The 17,208-nt window shown below is 49.2% G+C and overlaps 6 protein-coding genes across 6 annotated transcripts; 2 read left to right on the top strand and 4 right to left on the bottom strand.

Annotated features, from left to right (window-relative positions):
• Positions 1–159: 159 nt before the first annotated feature.
• N7525_000338 (iron-containing alcohol dehydrogenase) lies at positions 160–1,587 on the top strand (the record flags this gene model as incomplete). Its single annotated transcript, XM_002558567.2, has 3 exons — positions 160–507; positions 633–1,139; positions 1,216–1,587. The coding sequence occupies 3 exons, from the start codon at positions 160–162 to the stop codon at positions 1,585–1,587; spliced, it is 1,227 nt and encodes a 408-aa protein (XP_002558613.2).
• A 920-nt stretch (positions 1,588–2,507) lies between these two features.
• Positions 2,508–3,755, top strand: N7525_000337 (chalcone isomerase domain-containing protein; the record flags this gene model as incomplete). Its single annotated transcript, XM_002558568.1, has 1 exon — positions 2,508–3,755. The coding sequence occupies one exon, from the start codon at positions 2,508–2,510 to the stop codon at positions 3,753–3,755; it is 1,248 nt and encodes a 415-aa protein (XP_002558614.1).
• Positions 3,756–4,108: 353 nt separating this feature from the next.
• Positions 4,109–4,541, bottom strand: N7525_000336 (glutaredoxin; the record flags this gene model as incomplete). Its single annotated transcript, XM_002558569.1, has 2 exons — positions 4,109–4,263; positions 4,391–4,541. The coding sequence occupies 2 exons, from the start codon at positions 4,539–4,541 to the stop codon at positions 4,109–4,111; spliced, it is 306 nt and encodes a 101-aa protein (XP_002558615.1).
• A 1,118-nt stretch (positions 4,542–5,659) lies between these two features.
• Positions 5,660–7,327, bottom strand: N7525_000335 (uncharacterized protein; the record flags this gene model as incomplete). Its single annotated transcript, XM_061211538.1, has 2 exons — positions 5,660–7,126; positions 7,232–7,327. The coding sequence occupies 2 exons, from the start codon at positions 7,325–7,327 to the stop codon at positions 5,660–5,662; spliced, it is 1,563 nt and encodes a 520-aa protein (XP_061070764.1).
• A 1,144-nt stretch (positions 7,328–8,471) lies between these two features.
• N7525_000334 (BAG family molecular chaperone regulator) lies at positions 8,472–9,656 on the bottom strand (the record flags this gene model as incomplete). The annotated part of the gene is made up of 1 exon (XM_002558572.2): positions 8,472–9,656. The coding sequence occupies one exon, from the start codon at positions 9,654–9,656 to the stop codon at positions 8,472–8,474; it is 1,185 nt and encodes a 394-aa protein (XP_002558618.2).
• Positions 9,657–14,495: 4,839 nt separating this feature from the next.
• On the bottom strand, positions 14,496–16,596 carry N7525_000333 (LMBR1 domain-containing protein; the record flags this gene model as incomplete). Its single annotated transcript, XM_002558574.1, has 2 exons — positions 14,496–16,230; positions 16,289–16,596. 2 exons carry the CDS (start codon positions 16,594–16,596, stop codon positions 14,496–14,498), a joined length of 2,043 nt encoding a protein of 680 aa, XP_002558620.1.
• Between the last annotated feature and the right edge of the window lie 612 nt (positions 16,597–17,208).

Below are 17,208 nucleotides of genomic sequence, written 5' to 3'. Positions count from 1 at the left end.
ATTTCTAAAAACACTCTTGGAATTTATGCTCTTAAGCATGAACCGAACTATAGCCCCGCAGCCCCACCTGAGCAGTTTCCTGTATGACGTTCCCAAGGTTAATTGTTATCTTGTTTTGACCTCATTCCCAACTCCTCCTTGATCGTCTATTAGACCATAATGTCAGGGGAAACAGTTCGACCTGCCTTTGAAGGCCGTGAGCGCCCACTTCTTTCCTATGGCATTGCCTTTCCCGCAGCTACAGCACGCCATCTCGATGGCACATTTCGGGCTTCCCGTGTATATGTGATCTGCTCAGGGTCATTGTCGCGAAACACCAATGTAATGGACCAGCTAGAGACCGCTCTAGAGCCAGACAGACTGGTTGGTCATTGGATCGGTATGCGGAGCCACACTTTGTGGTCAGAGGTGCTGCAGATTGCCGAAGAGGTCCAAACTGCGCATGCTGATCTGCTCTTGACCGTCGGAGCTGGCAGCTTGACCGATGGTGCGAAGATCATTGCATTAGTCAGTATACCCTTTTCTTTGATACTTCCATTCATTATTCACGTTTTGTTTACCTTCGTCTTGCCTCTTGATTCTTCCCTGGCAGACCATATATATTTATATATTGTCAGTCTAACATCTCTCAGGTCCTCGCAAATCGAGTCAGCACACCAGAAGAGCTCGAAACCCTTGCGGAAGGCCCCAAAAAGCGAAAATATATCGAGGCACCAACTCTCCCGATCATTTCCGTGCCAACTTCCCTTTCCGCCGGCGAATACTCCAACTTTGCAGGTGGCACAGAAGACCACTCAAAGCGCAAATACAGCTTTCAGCCACCGATTCGTGGACCAGAGCTGGTTATTCTTGACCCTTGGCTAGCAAAAACGACCCCCGGTTCAATCTGGCTCAGTACAGGTGTGCGCGCAATGGACCATTGTATCGAAAGTCTTTGTGCGATCGCAGGTACGACCACTAAATCCGACAAACTAGCTCTAAATGCACTGGGGTTGTTGGTACCTGGTCTCTTGCGCTGTAAGAGGGATCGATCAGACCGTGAAGCGCACCTACAATGCCAACTCGGCTCAGTGGACGCTATGGCGGCCTGTACTAGCGGGTCAATTGAATTGGGTGCTAGCCATGGGATTGGACATCAGGTATGCGATTGTTTTCCTTTATTGACCTTCTAAGGAATTTATAGTACATCAATGGGCCCGGCTAACAGTTTTCCAGCTTGGTCCACTGGGTGTCGGCCACGGTGAAACTAGTTGTATCTTGCTCCCTGCTGTGTGTAAGTTCAATGCTAAGTACAACGCCAACCGCGAAAAACAAGCTCGTGTGCGCCAATTTTTGATTCAAGATCCGATCGTGTCGGATGTGCTGCGTGCCCGCTCTGTCAACGTGGAAACCTCCGACTTGGGCGATATTTTGGATGCTATTATCCGCGAATTGGGAATGCCTCGGTCCTTGAGCGATGTCCAAGTAGGGCGGGACCAGTTGGATGGGCTGGCGGAGAATAGCCTACATGACCGTTGGTGCAAGACAAACCCAGTGCCACTGAAGGAGAAGTCTCAGGTATTGGAGATTCTGGAGATGGTAGTCTGAACAAAGGTATGAAATAACATATGGTTTAAGTCTGTTACGCTTCCATAGTTGGACCAGTTCAATAATCACCAATTCCCCAGCTCTTAGATAATAACCTCAGCGCAGCTTCTCTCGCCAAAGCTGTGTTCCAGGATCTTCTGTGTAAGGATAATTCCCAATAAAGCAGCTTCATATTTAGCATCATACTTGTACAAGCACTATTTACAGTGGGACCTCCGAAGTATTGGGCTAAGCCTTCGTACCCAGATATACCGCCCTCTAAATTCTGCCGGTTCTGCCAGTCTAAACCTCCTAATATAGTTAGCGTGTGGCCACGTGATCCATGAGAGGTTAGCAGTCAAAAGGTATGTACCTAAGGAGACTGCTAAAAAAGACCACTAAAAAGACGTATATTGGAGCAGACTACCTTAGGAGTCCACTGAGAAGACTACGGCCGTATAAGCGACCGACTATGTATTCAGGACAGTATACAATGGGCAGGCGGTATACAGGGCGGTATACCTAGGTACAAAGGTTTAGCCCAATATTTCGGAGGTCCCACTGTACACCCCCTCGGTACCAATTAAGATAAGTGTACACAAACGAAAATAAACAGTAAAGGGCACGGTTAGATAGTTTAATATCCTTACCGAGTTTCCCATATAGGAGTATAAGTAGAGGGAAATACAGCTTTTCGGCATAGAGGGCGGTTCATTTGGCAGACCGCTACCAAGATGTGCCAACCTTCATATGAGATAAATACAATGCTATGATTGTAAGCAGCTCAAAAGAAAAACACAATCTTATTCCATCAAAATCATCTATTGATACCTGACGATATAATATGTAGATCATGCCATATCACGTGCATCCCCACACTCCATCTCCGTCACCCGCCAAATCTGCCCTCGGGGTTCCTCATCGACCGAACCAAGCTCAAAATGGCCTCCACCCTCCGTCAAAACCCATGGTGGGCCTACCAAAGCCTCACCCGGCAACAACTCCGCACATCACGCCTCTCCTCCCGGCATCTCTCCACCACGCCCCTCCGTTCCAATGCAAGCAATAATCCTCTCCGCTCCCGAGCATCCGCAGCGGCGGATCTCCAGCACGCCGCCCAAGCTCAACGGAGAATGATCCTCTCCGCAGCTGGAATAATCACCTGCGCAGCTGGTCTCTACGGCGTCATCAAGCTAGACCTATTCGGCCTCAACGAACTAGACACCAACAAAGATGACAAGACCACACCCCCGAAGAACGGCGCAATGCGCATGGACGGACCAGTCGGTTTCACCAACGGCGGCCCATCATTAATAACAATCAAAGGCCAAGACCGACTCGAGCAAGTTCCAACAGGAACAAGCACAATCCCCACCTTCCCAAGCACAATCCGACTCCCCACCCCCGAAGCAACAGAAGGCAAACAAACCGGCGATGATCTAGCCCCATCCGCAGGCGAAGAATACCAACTCCTAGGCCTGGGAATCCGCACCGTCTCCTTCCTCTCAATCCAAGTCTACGTGGTCGGCCTGTACGTCGCGAAATCCGACATAACCGAGCTACAACGACGTCTGCTACGCACAGCAATCCACCCACCCACTACCGACGACGATGCCGCCATTTCCGGCGCCGGCGCAACAGCCGCTACCTCCCTCGTCTCGCCCGAGCGCCAGCAGCTACGGGAGCTACTCCTTGACCCCGAGCACGGCGACGCCGCCTGGTCGGCTATCATCAAGGATAACGGGATCCGCACTGCTTTCCGCATCGTGCCCACCCGTAACACGGACTTTATGCATCTGCGTGACGGATGGGTGCGTGGTATTACTGCGCGCGCGCAGGCGAAGAAGACGGCGGAGCCGGGCGAGTTCCAGGATGAGAGCTTTGGAAGCTCGATGAATGACTTCAAGGCTGTTTTTGGTTCTGGGAAGGGGAAGTCTGTGCCGAAGGGACAGACGCTTGTTTTGATGCGTGATGCGCACGGCGCTTTGGATGCGCTTTTCCAGCCTGGGGCTGATAAGCCGGTTAAGTGGATGGGGCGTGTTGCTGATGAGCGGATTAGTCGGCTTGTTTGGTTGAATTATCTGGCTGGCAAGAATGTTTCGAGTGAGGGGGCCCGGGCGAGTATTGTCGACGGGTTGATGACGATTGTGGAGAGGCCCCTTGGGACCGTGGTGCAGAAGGTTATCTGATGCGTTTTCTTGGACTATGGTTTTGGTTTGATTTGTTTGTATTAACATACCTGTACGCTAGTTAGTCGCTGTTCACTTTTTGGCCCCTGTTGGCTCTACAAAATATTCCAGAGCCGTATGGCAATGCTCCACTCAATACGTATTTAACGCTGGAAGATTGGCAAGGCTCTCTTGTCCCTCCAATCTCAAGCCATGGAATTATTTTCCTACATTAGATACATTCTACGATGGAAGGAGGAAGTATAATGGACGTCTAAATGATAGATAGAAGGTAAAGGCTGTACAATAAAAAGCTACCTCCTCGGTTTATATTCAGGACTCGGGCTTGGAAGATTCTTGTGTGACATCATCGCTTAGATGGCACCAGCCTCCTTGAGCAGGTCCTTCAGGTCCTTCTTGCCCTGGAGGTCGGAGTTGCCGCCGATGTGCTTCTTGTTGATGAAGATATTGGGCACGGTACGCTGGCTTGAGATTTCGGCAAGAGCGCTCTGGATGGCGGCTCCTTCCTCTGCAATAAACCCATATTAGCGATTGATTTAAAAGTGAGATTACCATATATCAAAAAAGTAATCAAAACATGCTAGGTCTACTCTTCTTGAGAAGAATACAAACAACGCGAAGAGCAAAAAACTCACCCTCCAGATCAAGCTCGAGAGTAGTGTACTTGGCATTCAAGCTGTCAAGCAGCTTCTTGGAAGAGTCACAGTAAGGGCAGTATGACTTGGAGAAAACGACGACAGCGTTGTCGTTAATGAGGGACTGAGCGCGGGTCTTTGCGGCGGACATGGCGGCGGGATTTGGGCCGGCGAAGGAGCCGAAAAGACGGGTGAAGATGGACGAAATGGTGGGCGGTTTGTTGTCGAAAGGGGAAGAGGCAGAGTCTCTTTTTATAGGATATTTAGGGCGGGGTACGGGACGATGAGAGGATTGGTGGGCGATTCCGTCAGATTTCGGGGATTGAACGCTGCGATGATGTCAGGTGATATTTGTCAGCTGGGGAGCTTGGGCCCCGCCCACTGGGCCGAGACTCTTGATGGTTACATACATACATACATCCACGGATATATAGATGGCTATGTAGTATTACAGTTGGTAGCTGCAAAGTACATTTTGATATATCTTACTAGGCGCCTGGTTGGTGAGGTATCTACACGTTTACAAGTACAAGTAGCAATTCTGTGCAGGTACATATGTATTCATCCATTCGACCCGATATCTGATTAGCTCCGTAAGCAAGTATCTGGCATTCAAAATGCAAGCATATCCAGGTACCAGACTGCTTTCGCCAATAGGCAGATCAGACCAAAGAAAGAGGAGAAATAGCTAGCAAAAAGGCTTGGGAATATGGGAAAACAGGCTTCAAAGATGTTTCAGAGAGAAATCCAAAGATTGGAGAAAAGAAAAGAAATCATAGGGTTAAGAAAGTCACAGGAAGGTATAGGATAAGAAGGAAAGAGGCGCACACCACAATTTATGTGTGTTATGTGTCTTGCGAGGTTCGAGTCCCTCATCCCCATCCTATCCATCGCGATCTGGAGCGAGCTTTTTAGAATCCCCTCCTACCACTTCGGTAGGAAGAACAATGGTCACAGGAGAAGAGAAGAGAAATATCAAGGAATGGATGCATGAGAGAGAAGAAAAAGAAGAACAGCCATGCTCTGGTGTTGAAGAAGGAAGCCGGATTAAAAAACAGTCTGAAGCAAATTGAACTCGGGGCGAAGAAATGCCCTAGATCGCGGGATATAAAGTCACAGAACAGAACCGACAAAACACCATCCCACCGGAGACGCTGGAAATAATAATAAAAAGTAACAGAGAAGGGAATCTAGCAGACGTGCAAATATCAAAGGTATGTGGGGGGAATGGACGGGAGATTGGACAGACGGTTCGAGAGTGGGAGTCCATCACATCACAACGCAGCATCCGCAACTCTTCTCTTTCTTCGGTGCCTGCTGCGCAGTGACAACTGGAGGGCTCCAGTTAGGGTTGGGGTTGGGGGTCAGTCCCATTGGGGGTGTGTCCTGCACCTTCGGCATGGTGCTGTAGCCGGTACTTGTATTCGGGCGGGGTGGTTCTGGGCTCTTTGGCGGTTGGGGCGGCAACTCTTCGAGCTGTAGAGACTCAACCGGTTGCTGTTCTGGCTCGGCCTTGGTGGCTGCAGGTGGCGCGTCGGGTGGGTGCACTGCGAGGGGCTCGAAGTTGCGGTCGTATGTGTTCGGTGTCCGGCCTTCCTTCTCCCACTGTTCCTGCATAATCCTTTTGGCGACGGTCGGGATCATCTGCTGGTCTGGTGGAAGGCGAGGATCGGGCTTGTACATGGTTGCCAACCACGGCGGGTCTCCTTCGGGCCGGTTAACGGCTGTTGAGGGACGAGGTTCGCCTCCCCGGGTGGTAGGACGCTGTATGTTGTTACCGGAGACAGCACGAGATCGTGGAGTGCTCGCCTTCCTGTTCGTGGGTGGAGCAGAGGTCTTTCGATTGGTAGAGCCGGTGGTGGGCTTGACTGTCTTCTTGCCCAAAGTGTTTGGTGTACTGCTGAATCCGCGGCTGCCCGGTCGGCTTTCTGGTGAAGGAGTCGAACCATCTTGCTCAATGTTGATGGGCTCGCTGGCTCTGCGGCTCCGCGAAGACCGGTCTTCTTCATCTGTTGCAGCACGGCTCCGGGAACTGCGAGAATCGCGACCCAGGGCGGCAGATATGGGAACTGGACTAGCTGTAGAGACGGGTATTCGGGAGGCGCTTTTTCCAAGGCTTGGGTGGCTGTAGATGCTGGCGGCTGCATCGTCCGCAGCAATTTCCTCTGGTCGGCGGAGATCCCAATGTTCCCGCTCATCGTCCTCTACATTGTCATTCACATCCTGCTTGCCGGATTCTTCCTTCACTTTCGGCCAGGGTTCGGAGTATTCTGTAGCAGGCGAGGTCGCCGTACCAGTCCCGTTAGCAGGATGCGCATCGTGACTTCTCCCACGCCCAGAGCTCGATTTGCTTTCCCCTCTCATCCGTCGCTGGAAGAGAATGGCTGCCTGGTGGAGCTCCTCGCTCTCAATCTTCGCCAGCTTGTCTCGGTGGATCCATTTTTCCTGATTCGTCTTTCCGTCGAGGTACGATTCACCATCATTGGCCTCCTCGGTCTCTTTGCGACTAGCTGCCTCGTGGCCAAACGCATCTCGCATACTGCCTGCTTCACTCCCATGGCGGTTGAGGCTGGGTTCCCTCCGTCCCCGGTTTGAGGCTAAATAGGGCGATTCATGTGTGCGGGCGGTGCGCGAAACAGACGAGCTGCGTGAGCCGTTCGAGGTACGTTGTCGAGAAAACTTTGGGCGGACAGAATTCGAGTCGTGCGAGTTGCGTTGTTTCGATGAGTGGTTTTCCTGCGGGGAAAAGGAGATCAGCGCTTTTTTTTTCTTCTTTTTGTTTTTTTCTTTCACACGTTCTTGAGCTACAATGTCAGAGACCGTAACACAGAACAATCTTACCTCGTTCGCAAGTGGCACCGCAAAATCCCATTGCGAGCCATCCACGGGCGATGCTAAGGCATCTGCAGAATATGCCGCTGTAGCGACACCCGCCATTCCGGAGGTTACTGTTCACAAATGAAAAAGGCCAGTCCAGCTGTAACCCGGTTCAATAGTCGAAATCGCCGTAGAAATGGGTTGACTTGTTCGGATCAAGCCATTCCAGGTAGAATTGAGGTGGAGCGTAAGGGGTTACACCGAAAGCAGTAAATTGTCAACACAACGGGTTGACCACAACTGCAGGGGGTTTCGCCCAGTCTGGCAAGTTTGGTCCAACAAGTCAGAGCTGCTAATGTGGGGGGGGGATTCCCGTGGAAGGCTTCGAGGTCTCGCGGGGTCCGGGTTTTGAGACAGAGTGCGATTACCGATTACCGAAAGTGAAACGAAAGAGAGATGGAGAAATAGAGAAATAGAGAGATGGAGAAGAGGAGCTAAAGAAGGTAGAGAAAAGGTAAAGAGAATGTCGAAGGGAAAGAATAAGAGAGAGAGTCTAAGGAGAGGAAAAAGATTAGCCAGACTAGGAATAGTAGGAAATAGCCTAAAGCCAAGTCCGAACACACGGATTACGGGAGTACATGCATGCATATGTATCTATACTATACAGAAGTACTAGTATTTGTTGGTGCGTGTCAGGCATCATATGTCTATTCATATCAATCAATAATCGCTCCTAACTGTTCAATAGGCTATAATTTAAAGGAAAAATTCTGAGGATTCTTGTAAGTCTAGTCCTGGGGCCGTGCATTGCCCCTGAACCATGTTGATCGCCTCGAGATGCCGCTAATTTGATCTAGACAGTAACGGCGAAAATACGGAGTATTCCTTTGGACTTGCCCCCCACTTGGTGTATACCCTACATGAAACAGGAGAAAGAGAGAGGGGGAAAAATATATATATATATACATGATGTGTGTTTACATGGCAAATCATTCCGACAGGTTTATTCCGTATGTTGGTAGTCTCCGGGAAATCGCAAAGTTGATATATCACAAATACGCCAATGCCCTCCATGCAATAAACAGCCCGAGGGCGTGGACAGGTCTCAGCAAAATGGAAACTCCACCCGTAGAACAGCCCTTCGGTATGAGATTGACACTTGTGTACGTATGTCTGTAAACCAATTTCAAATTCCCCTTGATGTCCCCAGTATACACAGCGACAAGGGGAGTCGGGGGACCATAGTGAGCTATATTACAGATAACTATGCAACGCTATGCAACACTCTATCCAGCTCGGTAAGAACCGCCTGCGAATCCCTGATGAGGGCCCGGCGTGCACTGCGGACCGTTTCGTCACCATTTGGCTCGATTCCATCCGCCACCAACTGGACTGATTGGAGGACTGTCTCGGACAGTTTCCTATGTTCATCGCCCCGCTTCTTTGGGTCACTAGGCGGGTTCGCAGTGTATTCTTCGCATTGCGGCTTCATCACCTGCTCGAACCATCCGGTCAGAGCAGCGATCTTTTCAAGCGGCGTATTTAGTAACTTCAGATTGGGCGGCTGGGCGGAGGCGGCCGAGTGGCCTGACGATGTCGGCCGTGGCGGCCGAGACGGGCCGGGGGCTTCTGAGCTGACCGGCGACTTCTTGCCATTGCGCTTCTTCCTTCTCGAGCTCTTGCTCTTTCCACTGGGGGGCGTGGGAGGGGACGATGCGTCTCCTGCGCTAGTGGGGCGGGGCAGCGGCGGCGGTGTTGGTGCCGATGTTGTTACAGGAATTTTATGTCCGTCATCGGAGCCATCGCTCGGAGAGCCTGCTCCTGCTTCGGATACCACGCATAGCACCTCCGAGTGCTGCTTGAGCCCCTCGGCTTTGCATGTCTGCGCGTTGTTCTTGAGCAGCTTTCCCTTGTACAGCAGTCTCACGCAGTCCGGGTGGCCAGCTCCTGTGCTCTCAGCAGCAGCCTGTCGTAGGTCTCCGATGGTCAAGACATTGTCGTCGATCGAGTACGCCCGAAACCGTAATGGGTAGATGGTGCCACGGTGGCGCAGCGCAATAATATCCGGCTCGGCGTCATCTGCTGCCGGATCCGCGATGTCTGAAGGTGCGATATAGCTGAAGTCCCCATCGCTGACCTGCGGGTTGGATGCGGGAGCGTAACTCGGCGAGCGACGGAGCATTTTTAAGGGGTTGCGCCAACTCATCACGACGGTGAACAGGCAGACAACAACAGCTACAAAGAGCGCGATAGGTTGATCGGCTGGGGCAAATGGCAGCTTTTTTGCGAGAGGGCCGAGGGGCGTGTTGGACAGGTAGGTGAGAATAGGGTCAAGTTGATGGCGGAGAGAATGTAGGTGAACAGGGAGGATGTCGACGACCTGGTCTATGTATACTGCGCACTTCTCGCCCAAGGTGGACTGAGCGAGCTTTGGGGGCAGTAAAGTCATGGATCTCTGTGGAGGGGAAGAGAGCGCAGGTGGATGGTGAAGTCATGCCCCCAAGTCGTCCGGAATAGGCAGATAAGGCGGAGAGTACTTTTTTTGCCATCACATTGAGCAATTGGCGTACTCCCAACGAGGGTGTGTCTGCCTCGTGAGATCGTCTAATGTCAGGTCAAATTCTTTTGGTGTCGGGATTTGGCGACATTTCGAATGGTTGGGATAAGTCGATGGATGCCTAGTGTATGTAGTATCTGGAGGCTGCCTGGACGTGTGGCGATACTTGGGGCCTAAGGCAGATTTGTTACATCTCGCACTACTATCCTATCCATGGTGACATATTTCCGGTTCAGGGCTAAGCTGCCTTTTTCTGATATCTCATCAAGGTACATGTGGCTCCTCATTCGTTGTGGCTCTTTCCTGACGTTGAGTAACCCAATTTAACCTCGATCGGCATACGGGGTGCTATATGGATGGATGTCCAAAAACGCGGGGTCCCCATCTCTTACAGTATGTATTAAGATATCGGCTACATAAGATATTACCATGGTGGCCATGGGTTACTGTATAATATAAAGGAACATGAAAATCCGGAGATTAACCTTAACAATCCATACTATTAACTAAAGCGGACCGCACTGTACTTGGTCATATAGCATAAACCGAAAATACTCCTATCGCAGGCCTCAGTGGCTTAGTGGTTGCCTTCGTGGTCTAGTTGGTTATGACGTCGGTCTCATATCCTTTATTATGACATTCTTGGTAACAAGATTGACATCCGAAGGTCTCCAGTTCGAACCTGGACGAGGGCATTTTTTTTTTCCTTTTTCTTTGGGTACTTTCTTTACCCGATAGCATATCCACCAGCGACTGGATGTGTTCTTTTCTTTTTTTCGTTTTTTTTTTTTTTTCACTCTTGTATGAAGATAGAACCGCTAATGCTGTTTGCTTGTTCACATAACTACCCCGCTGTTTGTTGTCGGCCGTGCCCACGGCCCGGGGGTACTCAAGTCACCGATTTTGTTATACTCGACTATACCAACTATACCTATGTAAGTTATGTAGGTTGACACACCCAATTATCATCTTATTTTTGCCTAGACACTGTGTCCACGGATAGACAGGTATACAGATCTGGGGTACTAATTAATTCCCGACAGATACACAAACACCCTAATTGGCTTCTACGCTGAACACTGCACAGGGGAATAATAGCAATTGTCTATTCATGCTTCTACGTGTTGTTATTTATATTACCGAGGGCTTGGGCACTTCCAATTCGCATCCTAGTGTGGCTGGATCTTCGTGTGATAGAATGGGAGAGGAGCAAGTAATATATCCTGACGAACCAGGTTGTATAGGGCAAAAGCGCTACCGACTATAGTTATTGAAAAACACACGCGTCGGTTTTCCTATGACTACCATATCTCGGGCCCCCTTGGAAAGCTCGCCCCGGCTCTCTCGGGTTGTTGATGGACACTGTGCAGCAAATGTCAGTCTTTCTAGGGTTGGATGTACCTACCTAGCATATACACGGGTGGATGGACCCAGGTGTCGGTCTTACTCATTCAAGGCTGTAGCGGGTGGCCGTGTCATGTGTAATAACGGCCATGCAAATCCCCTACAAAGTACCAATACATGTGGTTCAATGCCGGTTGGCATTCATAGTAAGCAATTGACTTCTTAGCTATAACCTTTTTTTTTTGGATGAAAGTAGTGTTACTAATCATTCATCTTTATTTTATCTAGGTAACTTTGCTTGTTGGCAGGCTGTTACTTGACTTGGGTGATTGAGGGGTTTTCGAATGAGGAAAGTATGGAGTTGATTTGCTATGTCCCTTTTGCCATTCCGCTGTTGTCCTATTCTTCACTCGCTGTGTATCATGCGTACCATGAATGGGTACTTGAATAGGAGTATGTCTGGTATATTACGATCGCTTTCAGTCGTTGTTGGGTGAGTTTAGCCGCAGCATCCCGGCGGCCGTATATATATATATATATATATATTACCACTATCTGGGTAGATGGAGGATGACAAGCCACTAGCAGTGACAGCTATCCACGTCGCCACCCCTCGTTGAATTATTACTAGGTAGTTAGTATGAGCGGGGAAAATGATGTGCAGTATGACTCCTGTTGGTTCCGCATGCAGTAAATAAACGAGTCAACGCAGCGGAAATAAACAATCGGACTGTCAATGTTGATTTGATCACTTCGGTCTCTATATGTATATAATGACCCACCCGGTTAATATTCACCAGTGTGGGTCACCTGTACTCGAAGGCTATGTCGGCTTAGACATATAGCTTGCACCCAGCATTTTGTAGTGATAGCAAACATCTATGCTCCTCCCGCGTTAATCCTGCTTTCCGGGTGGATGCAACTCCCTGTGATATGTCAAGGTGGACATTTATGAGTATGAAACACCCGGTGCGGCAAGTCTGTTTTTATTTAAGTCTGTGTGTCAAACTAAGTATCGAACTTTCATTGCGCGGTGGTTTTAGCCTATGGTTGCCTTGTCGTTGGACATGCAACTACGGATGAGAAATACAGGAGCGACAGGAATGTGATCCAACCCCGATATGGTCCAGGTGCTTTCTGTGGAGTCCAAACACCATGCCTCGCTGTGTCCTAGCTCTCTTATTCACAACATGCCCCGTTACGTCTGACCGGCCATTCCATTGGGGATCTATCTTGATCGGAAGACTAGGACCGAATTTCTAAGGATATTGCTTGGGAACATGTCTTACCCACAGCCACGATTAGTCCCAAGAGCTCATTTGGTACACTCTATGCGTTGTCGTATCAGACGCTATTCTCTACACGATGTCTATGTGTGTACCTAAGTAGCTTGTAGCATTCCCTTTGGCTATGGGAATACTGGAGATACATTGTAGGAAGAAGATTCTTGGGCATTAGCGTATCAGGGGGAATCACTCTTTCCTGTTCAGCTACAGAAATCTCTATGTGGCTTGCTATAAGGAGGTATATATTTCCCCAAAAACCACAATATATAATTGAGAACATTTCGATGGATGTTATGCTGCATCACGTCAATAATTAAGAATTAACCCCGAATGTTGATCATGACAGACCTCATTGATGAGCATATTTGAGTTAAATAAAACCCATCGGCAAATATAGCATAAAAAACAGGTAGAACTGAAAATAATTCCGATCATCTATTTCGGGCCTAGGTCGCTCACAGAGAGTTCCGGACCATGTAATCATAAATTGCGAGTACCCTCATCACAGGCCCCAGTGGCTCAGTGGTTGCCTTCGTGGTCTAGTTGGTTATGACGTCGGTCTCATATCCTTTATTATGACATTCTTGGTAACAAGATTGACATCCGAAGGTCTCCAGTTCGAACCTGGACGAGGGCATATCTTTTTGCCTCTCATACGTAGAAGAGTGGGTCATGCTCGGCCAATTGATGGGCTGGGTACAATTTTTACGGTCTCCAATTGCTTACAACATTGTATACCTTTCATATGAGAAAGTCACACAAAAGATACATAGGACTGGACAGAATGTTGAAGTCCGTGCCCGGATAAATTTTTTTCTATTTAGAAAAGAAAGCCAAGTAGAAGTTTATACATACACAAGTACATACGAGAAAGCATGGAAACTGCCTGTGACGATTTGACATCACATGTCAGATGCCTCGCTTAGAGAGAAGAGACAGAGTTTGCATCGTTTGTATAGTCTGGTTTGATTAAGCCTTCGAGCTCGCCAGACTTTGCTTTCTTTCCTTCCTTCTTTCTCTGTCTTTAGTTTCTTGAATCAATAGCACTCTCTTGCTTTGCTCATGCTTTGCTTGTAGATTTGGCTGGTCACACTGCCTCCAACAAATCCCAAGATAGCAAAATAAGCAACAATTACATAACTATGTACAGTGGGCATGTTGCATGAGTATTTGCGCCCCCGTACTTTAAGCCCCACTCTTTTTCTGCCGGTTAAAATTTCTCATATTTTCGGACTAGCTAGTAACTACCTAGGTAGTATGCCAACTTTCGTATTAATAACCTCTTCCACTCGGTGCGGCATAATCCCTGCTTTTTTTTTTCTTTAAAAAAAAAGGGGAAGGGGCAGTATTATACTAGTATACTAGGCGCGCGGTTTATACTAGTGGGAATAGGCAGGCGGTATGTAAAAGCGGTCAATTGTAGAGGTACCGCGGTGCAAATACTCATGCAACACCACTGTAATTATTATCATTCACTTGGGCATGATGGAGGCTTGCCCAAAGATAATAAGGATTAAGATACCATACCATGGCTGCTGAATATAAATTTACTCCTTTAGTCTATATGATAGCTTTCGTATATTGTATGTGTGAACTCGACACTTGGAAAGCCGTCGAGATGCTGTTCAGCCTTATTCCTCTATAAAGAGCCCTAAACACAGCTCAATATCACATATGATATAATAAGATTGCAATATCATCACAAGCTCCAGTGGCTTAGTGGTTGCCTTCGTGGTCTAGTTGGTTATGACGTCGGTCTCATATCCTTTATTATGACATTCTTGGTAACAAGATTGACATCCGAAGGTCTCCAGTTCGAACCTGGACGAGGGCATTCTTTTTTTCAAGGTTCCTTACCTACCTTACATACCTACCTACCTACCTACACCCGTGGACCTACCTTCCAACCTTGGAATGTTCCAAGGTTGGAACCAAGGTGATGAATAAACTTTTCCGGGAGCTTTTTTATGTTCTATAACTAAGAATGTTCGTTCATTTGAATGTATCTAGCAATCGAGACCAACGAATTAAACTATGTACAAGCAAAACGGTATATTACACTGTCCAGCAGTTAAAGAGAAACAAACACCGCAATGCGAGTTTAACCCAGGCGCAGACGACCAGGCACAGCCCGGCCTCCAAACAGCGCCGAACCTTCTTCTGTGGTATTGTTATCACCCGACATCCAGCGCGGAAGCCGGAATGGCTCACCCTGGAACCACCGAGGAGTGTTCGTAGTATCAAATGTGTTCTTGACACGATGCGCAAAGGACTGGAAGAAGTTTTCATCATCATCTTCCTCCCCGCCTACAATAGTAGGCGCAACAACTGACCTCTGGGCAGGCTGAGAGCCCTCTGCAACCGGGACCCGCAGTCTGGATGACCCTGGGGAACCTTCATCGTCACGATCTGAAGCCCATGTTGAGCGACTACCACGGGAGGACACTGCCAGAGAACCGAAGCCATTTAATTCCCGTTCAATGAGGTCGCGGCCCTCACGCCAGCCACCCATACCATACCCGGCAGGGTTGTTTTCGACGTCGTGGATATCATCGTCCTCCGCGAGGCCGCACCCAAAGATGTTTTTGATACGCCCGTATAGGTTGAACAATGTTGCGCAGATAGGCAGGAGGATGAAGATCGGGAAGATGAAGTCAAATCCTTTCCCGAGAGGCGTTAGGTTGATGAGTTTGCCAAGGAATTCGTAGAAAGTGGTGCTCCGCCGGAAATCTTTAGGTAAAAAGGTCAAGAAGTTGTACGCAATTGGTACCGTCAGCCGAGCCACGAGACCAGCGTACCAGCACGCACTCTCGCCATATGTATTACGACGGACAAGCGCGCGATTTCCCCATACCTTAACATCACTGACACCAACCAGAGCCGCCGAACACATGTACAGCAGCCAGGCAGAGGCTGTGAGCTGCCCACCGAAGCCAACTGGACTGTCTTTCCAGTTCGGGACCACGGTCAAACTAATGGCGGAGAGATGGGGCGCCAGGGACTTGATCATTTCTGACCAAACAATGCAGACTGACGCCACTGCGAAGAACGCGCCAAATGCCAGCCTGACCGACGGAATGACGTTGGAATATAGCTGATATCGCATGTAGGGGTTGAGGAATTTCACACGAGGGATGCAGGATGATCGACGTGCGGCCGGTGCAAATTCGAGCTTCTTTGAAGCTGTAGAATTGATGATGGCCTGGAGATCGGCTGACAACTGGACCAGACGATCCCACTCATCCACAAATCGGGCTTTCATATGTCGAGCACGCTGAAGTCGCCGCGTGAGGTCGGCCAGATAGCGTTCCGTGATGACAGAAGGTATCGTGGCGGATGTATCCGGTGACTCGAGAATCGGGATCCGCACGTCGGATTGGCCATGCCCTTCTCGAAGCTCTTCAATCCATTCCTGAAAGTCACGAGCAGTTCCTGTCTTACGGCGCTGTAGCTGAGAAACCTGGGAATTGAGATTCGCTAACTCATTGACTGAGTCCATCAGGCGATCATGCACCCTTGGCGCATGTGCCTGGAGTCTGCGTAGCCGACCGCTCACATTGGAGTTTCGGAGCAGATTGCGCGGGATGGAAACAAGACCGTGGCCCATGAGATAAATGGCAAGGACGAGACCCCATACATATGCCAATGCCATGATGAGACCTTTGATTGATCTGAATTCGAACCCGTTTGAGATCGATACGTAGACCAACCCCACCAGAGCACATCCCAGGACAATTAACTGATATTTCGCGTTCGATCGAAGGGAGTACATAAGCCGGCCCTTTGGCTCACGGTAGCCTGAGTCGACGTATTCACCGAGTAATGGGAGGATAACCCTGCAAGAGAGAGAAGGATGAGTGACAGCCCTCAAGTGGAAGAACGCGGGACACTTACCAGGTGAGAACGAAGATTAGCCAGTACGCAATGCGCCAGCATACCAGAACCATTCGCTCCGGTAGCCAGATTGCCTTGGGGCCAGATCCATCTCGCGAGCTTGACGCCAAATCGATGGGGACGAGGAGTACAACGCTGGCGGGCAGAGCCAGAGCCAGGAATATAGGGACACTTAAATACGCAGGGGTGGCGCGGAGGGTAAGAAATCGTCGTAGTAGAAGTAACACAAGTGCGGAGATGAGGAACAGGGCAAATGCGAAAAAGACGTTCGAGCCCACCGAGATGGGCGACACAGATACGGGGAACATGTTGAAGAAACAGCGCAAGCCAAGGAGAAAAAAAAAAGGCAAGTTTCAGTCGTTGCTCATGGCGGGACCCAGGGCGCAAATGAAAGAGGCCGGATGTTGAAAGTTGAAAGGTAGAAGTGTATATATAGAACAGGCCATGGGTTGACGTTTCCAGGAAAGTGGCTGACTTAAGCTCTGACTAACTGCGTCAACTGGCCCCGGGGAGTATATGTTGTACTGGTTGTACTGGGGACTTTGCTTTGGTCGTGTGCTCAGGTGTATAGTGGAGTACCTGGTACCCGGCCGCAGCCTCCTGGCAGTGTTTCTGGCATTTTGACCAATTGGTTCCTCCGGATCAGGTCAGGGCCAGAACGCCTTGTCGATCTTGATGAGAACTGATTCCCTTCCAAGGTTATTGCTTTTTTTCCTTTTTTTTTTTTCCCCTCTCGCACTTTTGGGGAAATATATGAGTTTTTGTGAGAGGGAAAAAAAAGGCGATTTCTTCCAATTCTCGTACATATGGATATTACTATGTACAAAATACATATGTACGTACGTTCTCATATACCCCGGTAGATGAATATCGGGCATTATTTAAGATCCACACCATGATGACGACGTGTTTCGAGCTTT

The sequence above is a fragment of the Penicillium rubens genome (genome assembly GCF_028828025.1).
Source record: "Penicillium rubens strain IBT 27055 chromosome Unknown utg000001l_segment0_segment0, whole genome shotgun sequence".
Lineage (NCBI taxonomy): Eukaryota > Fungi > Ascomycota > Eurotiomycetes > Eurotiales > Aspergillaceae > Penicillium > Penicillium rubens.
This window is presented reverse-complemented; position numbering and strand designations above follow the sequence as displayed.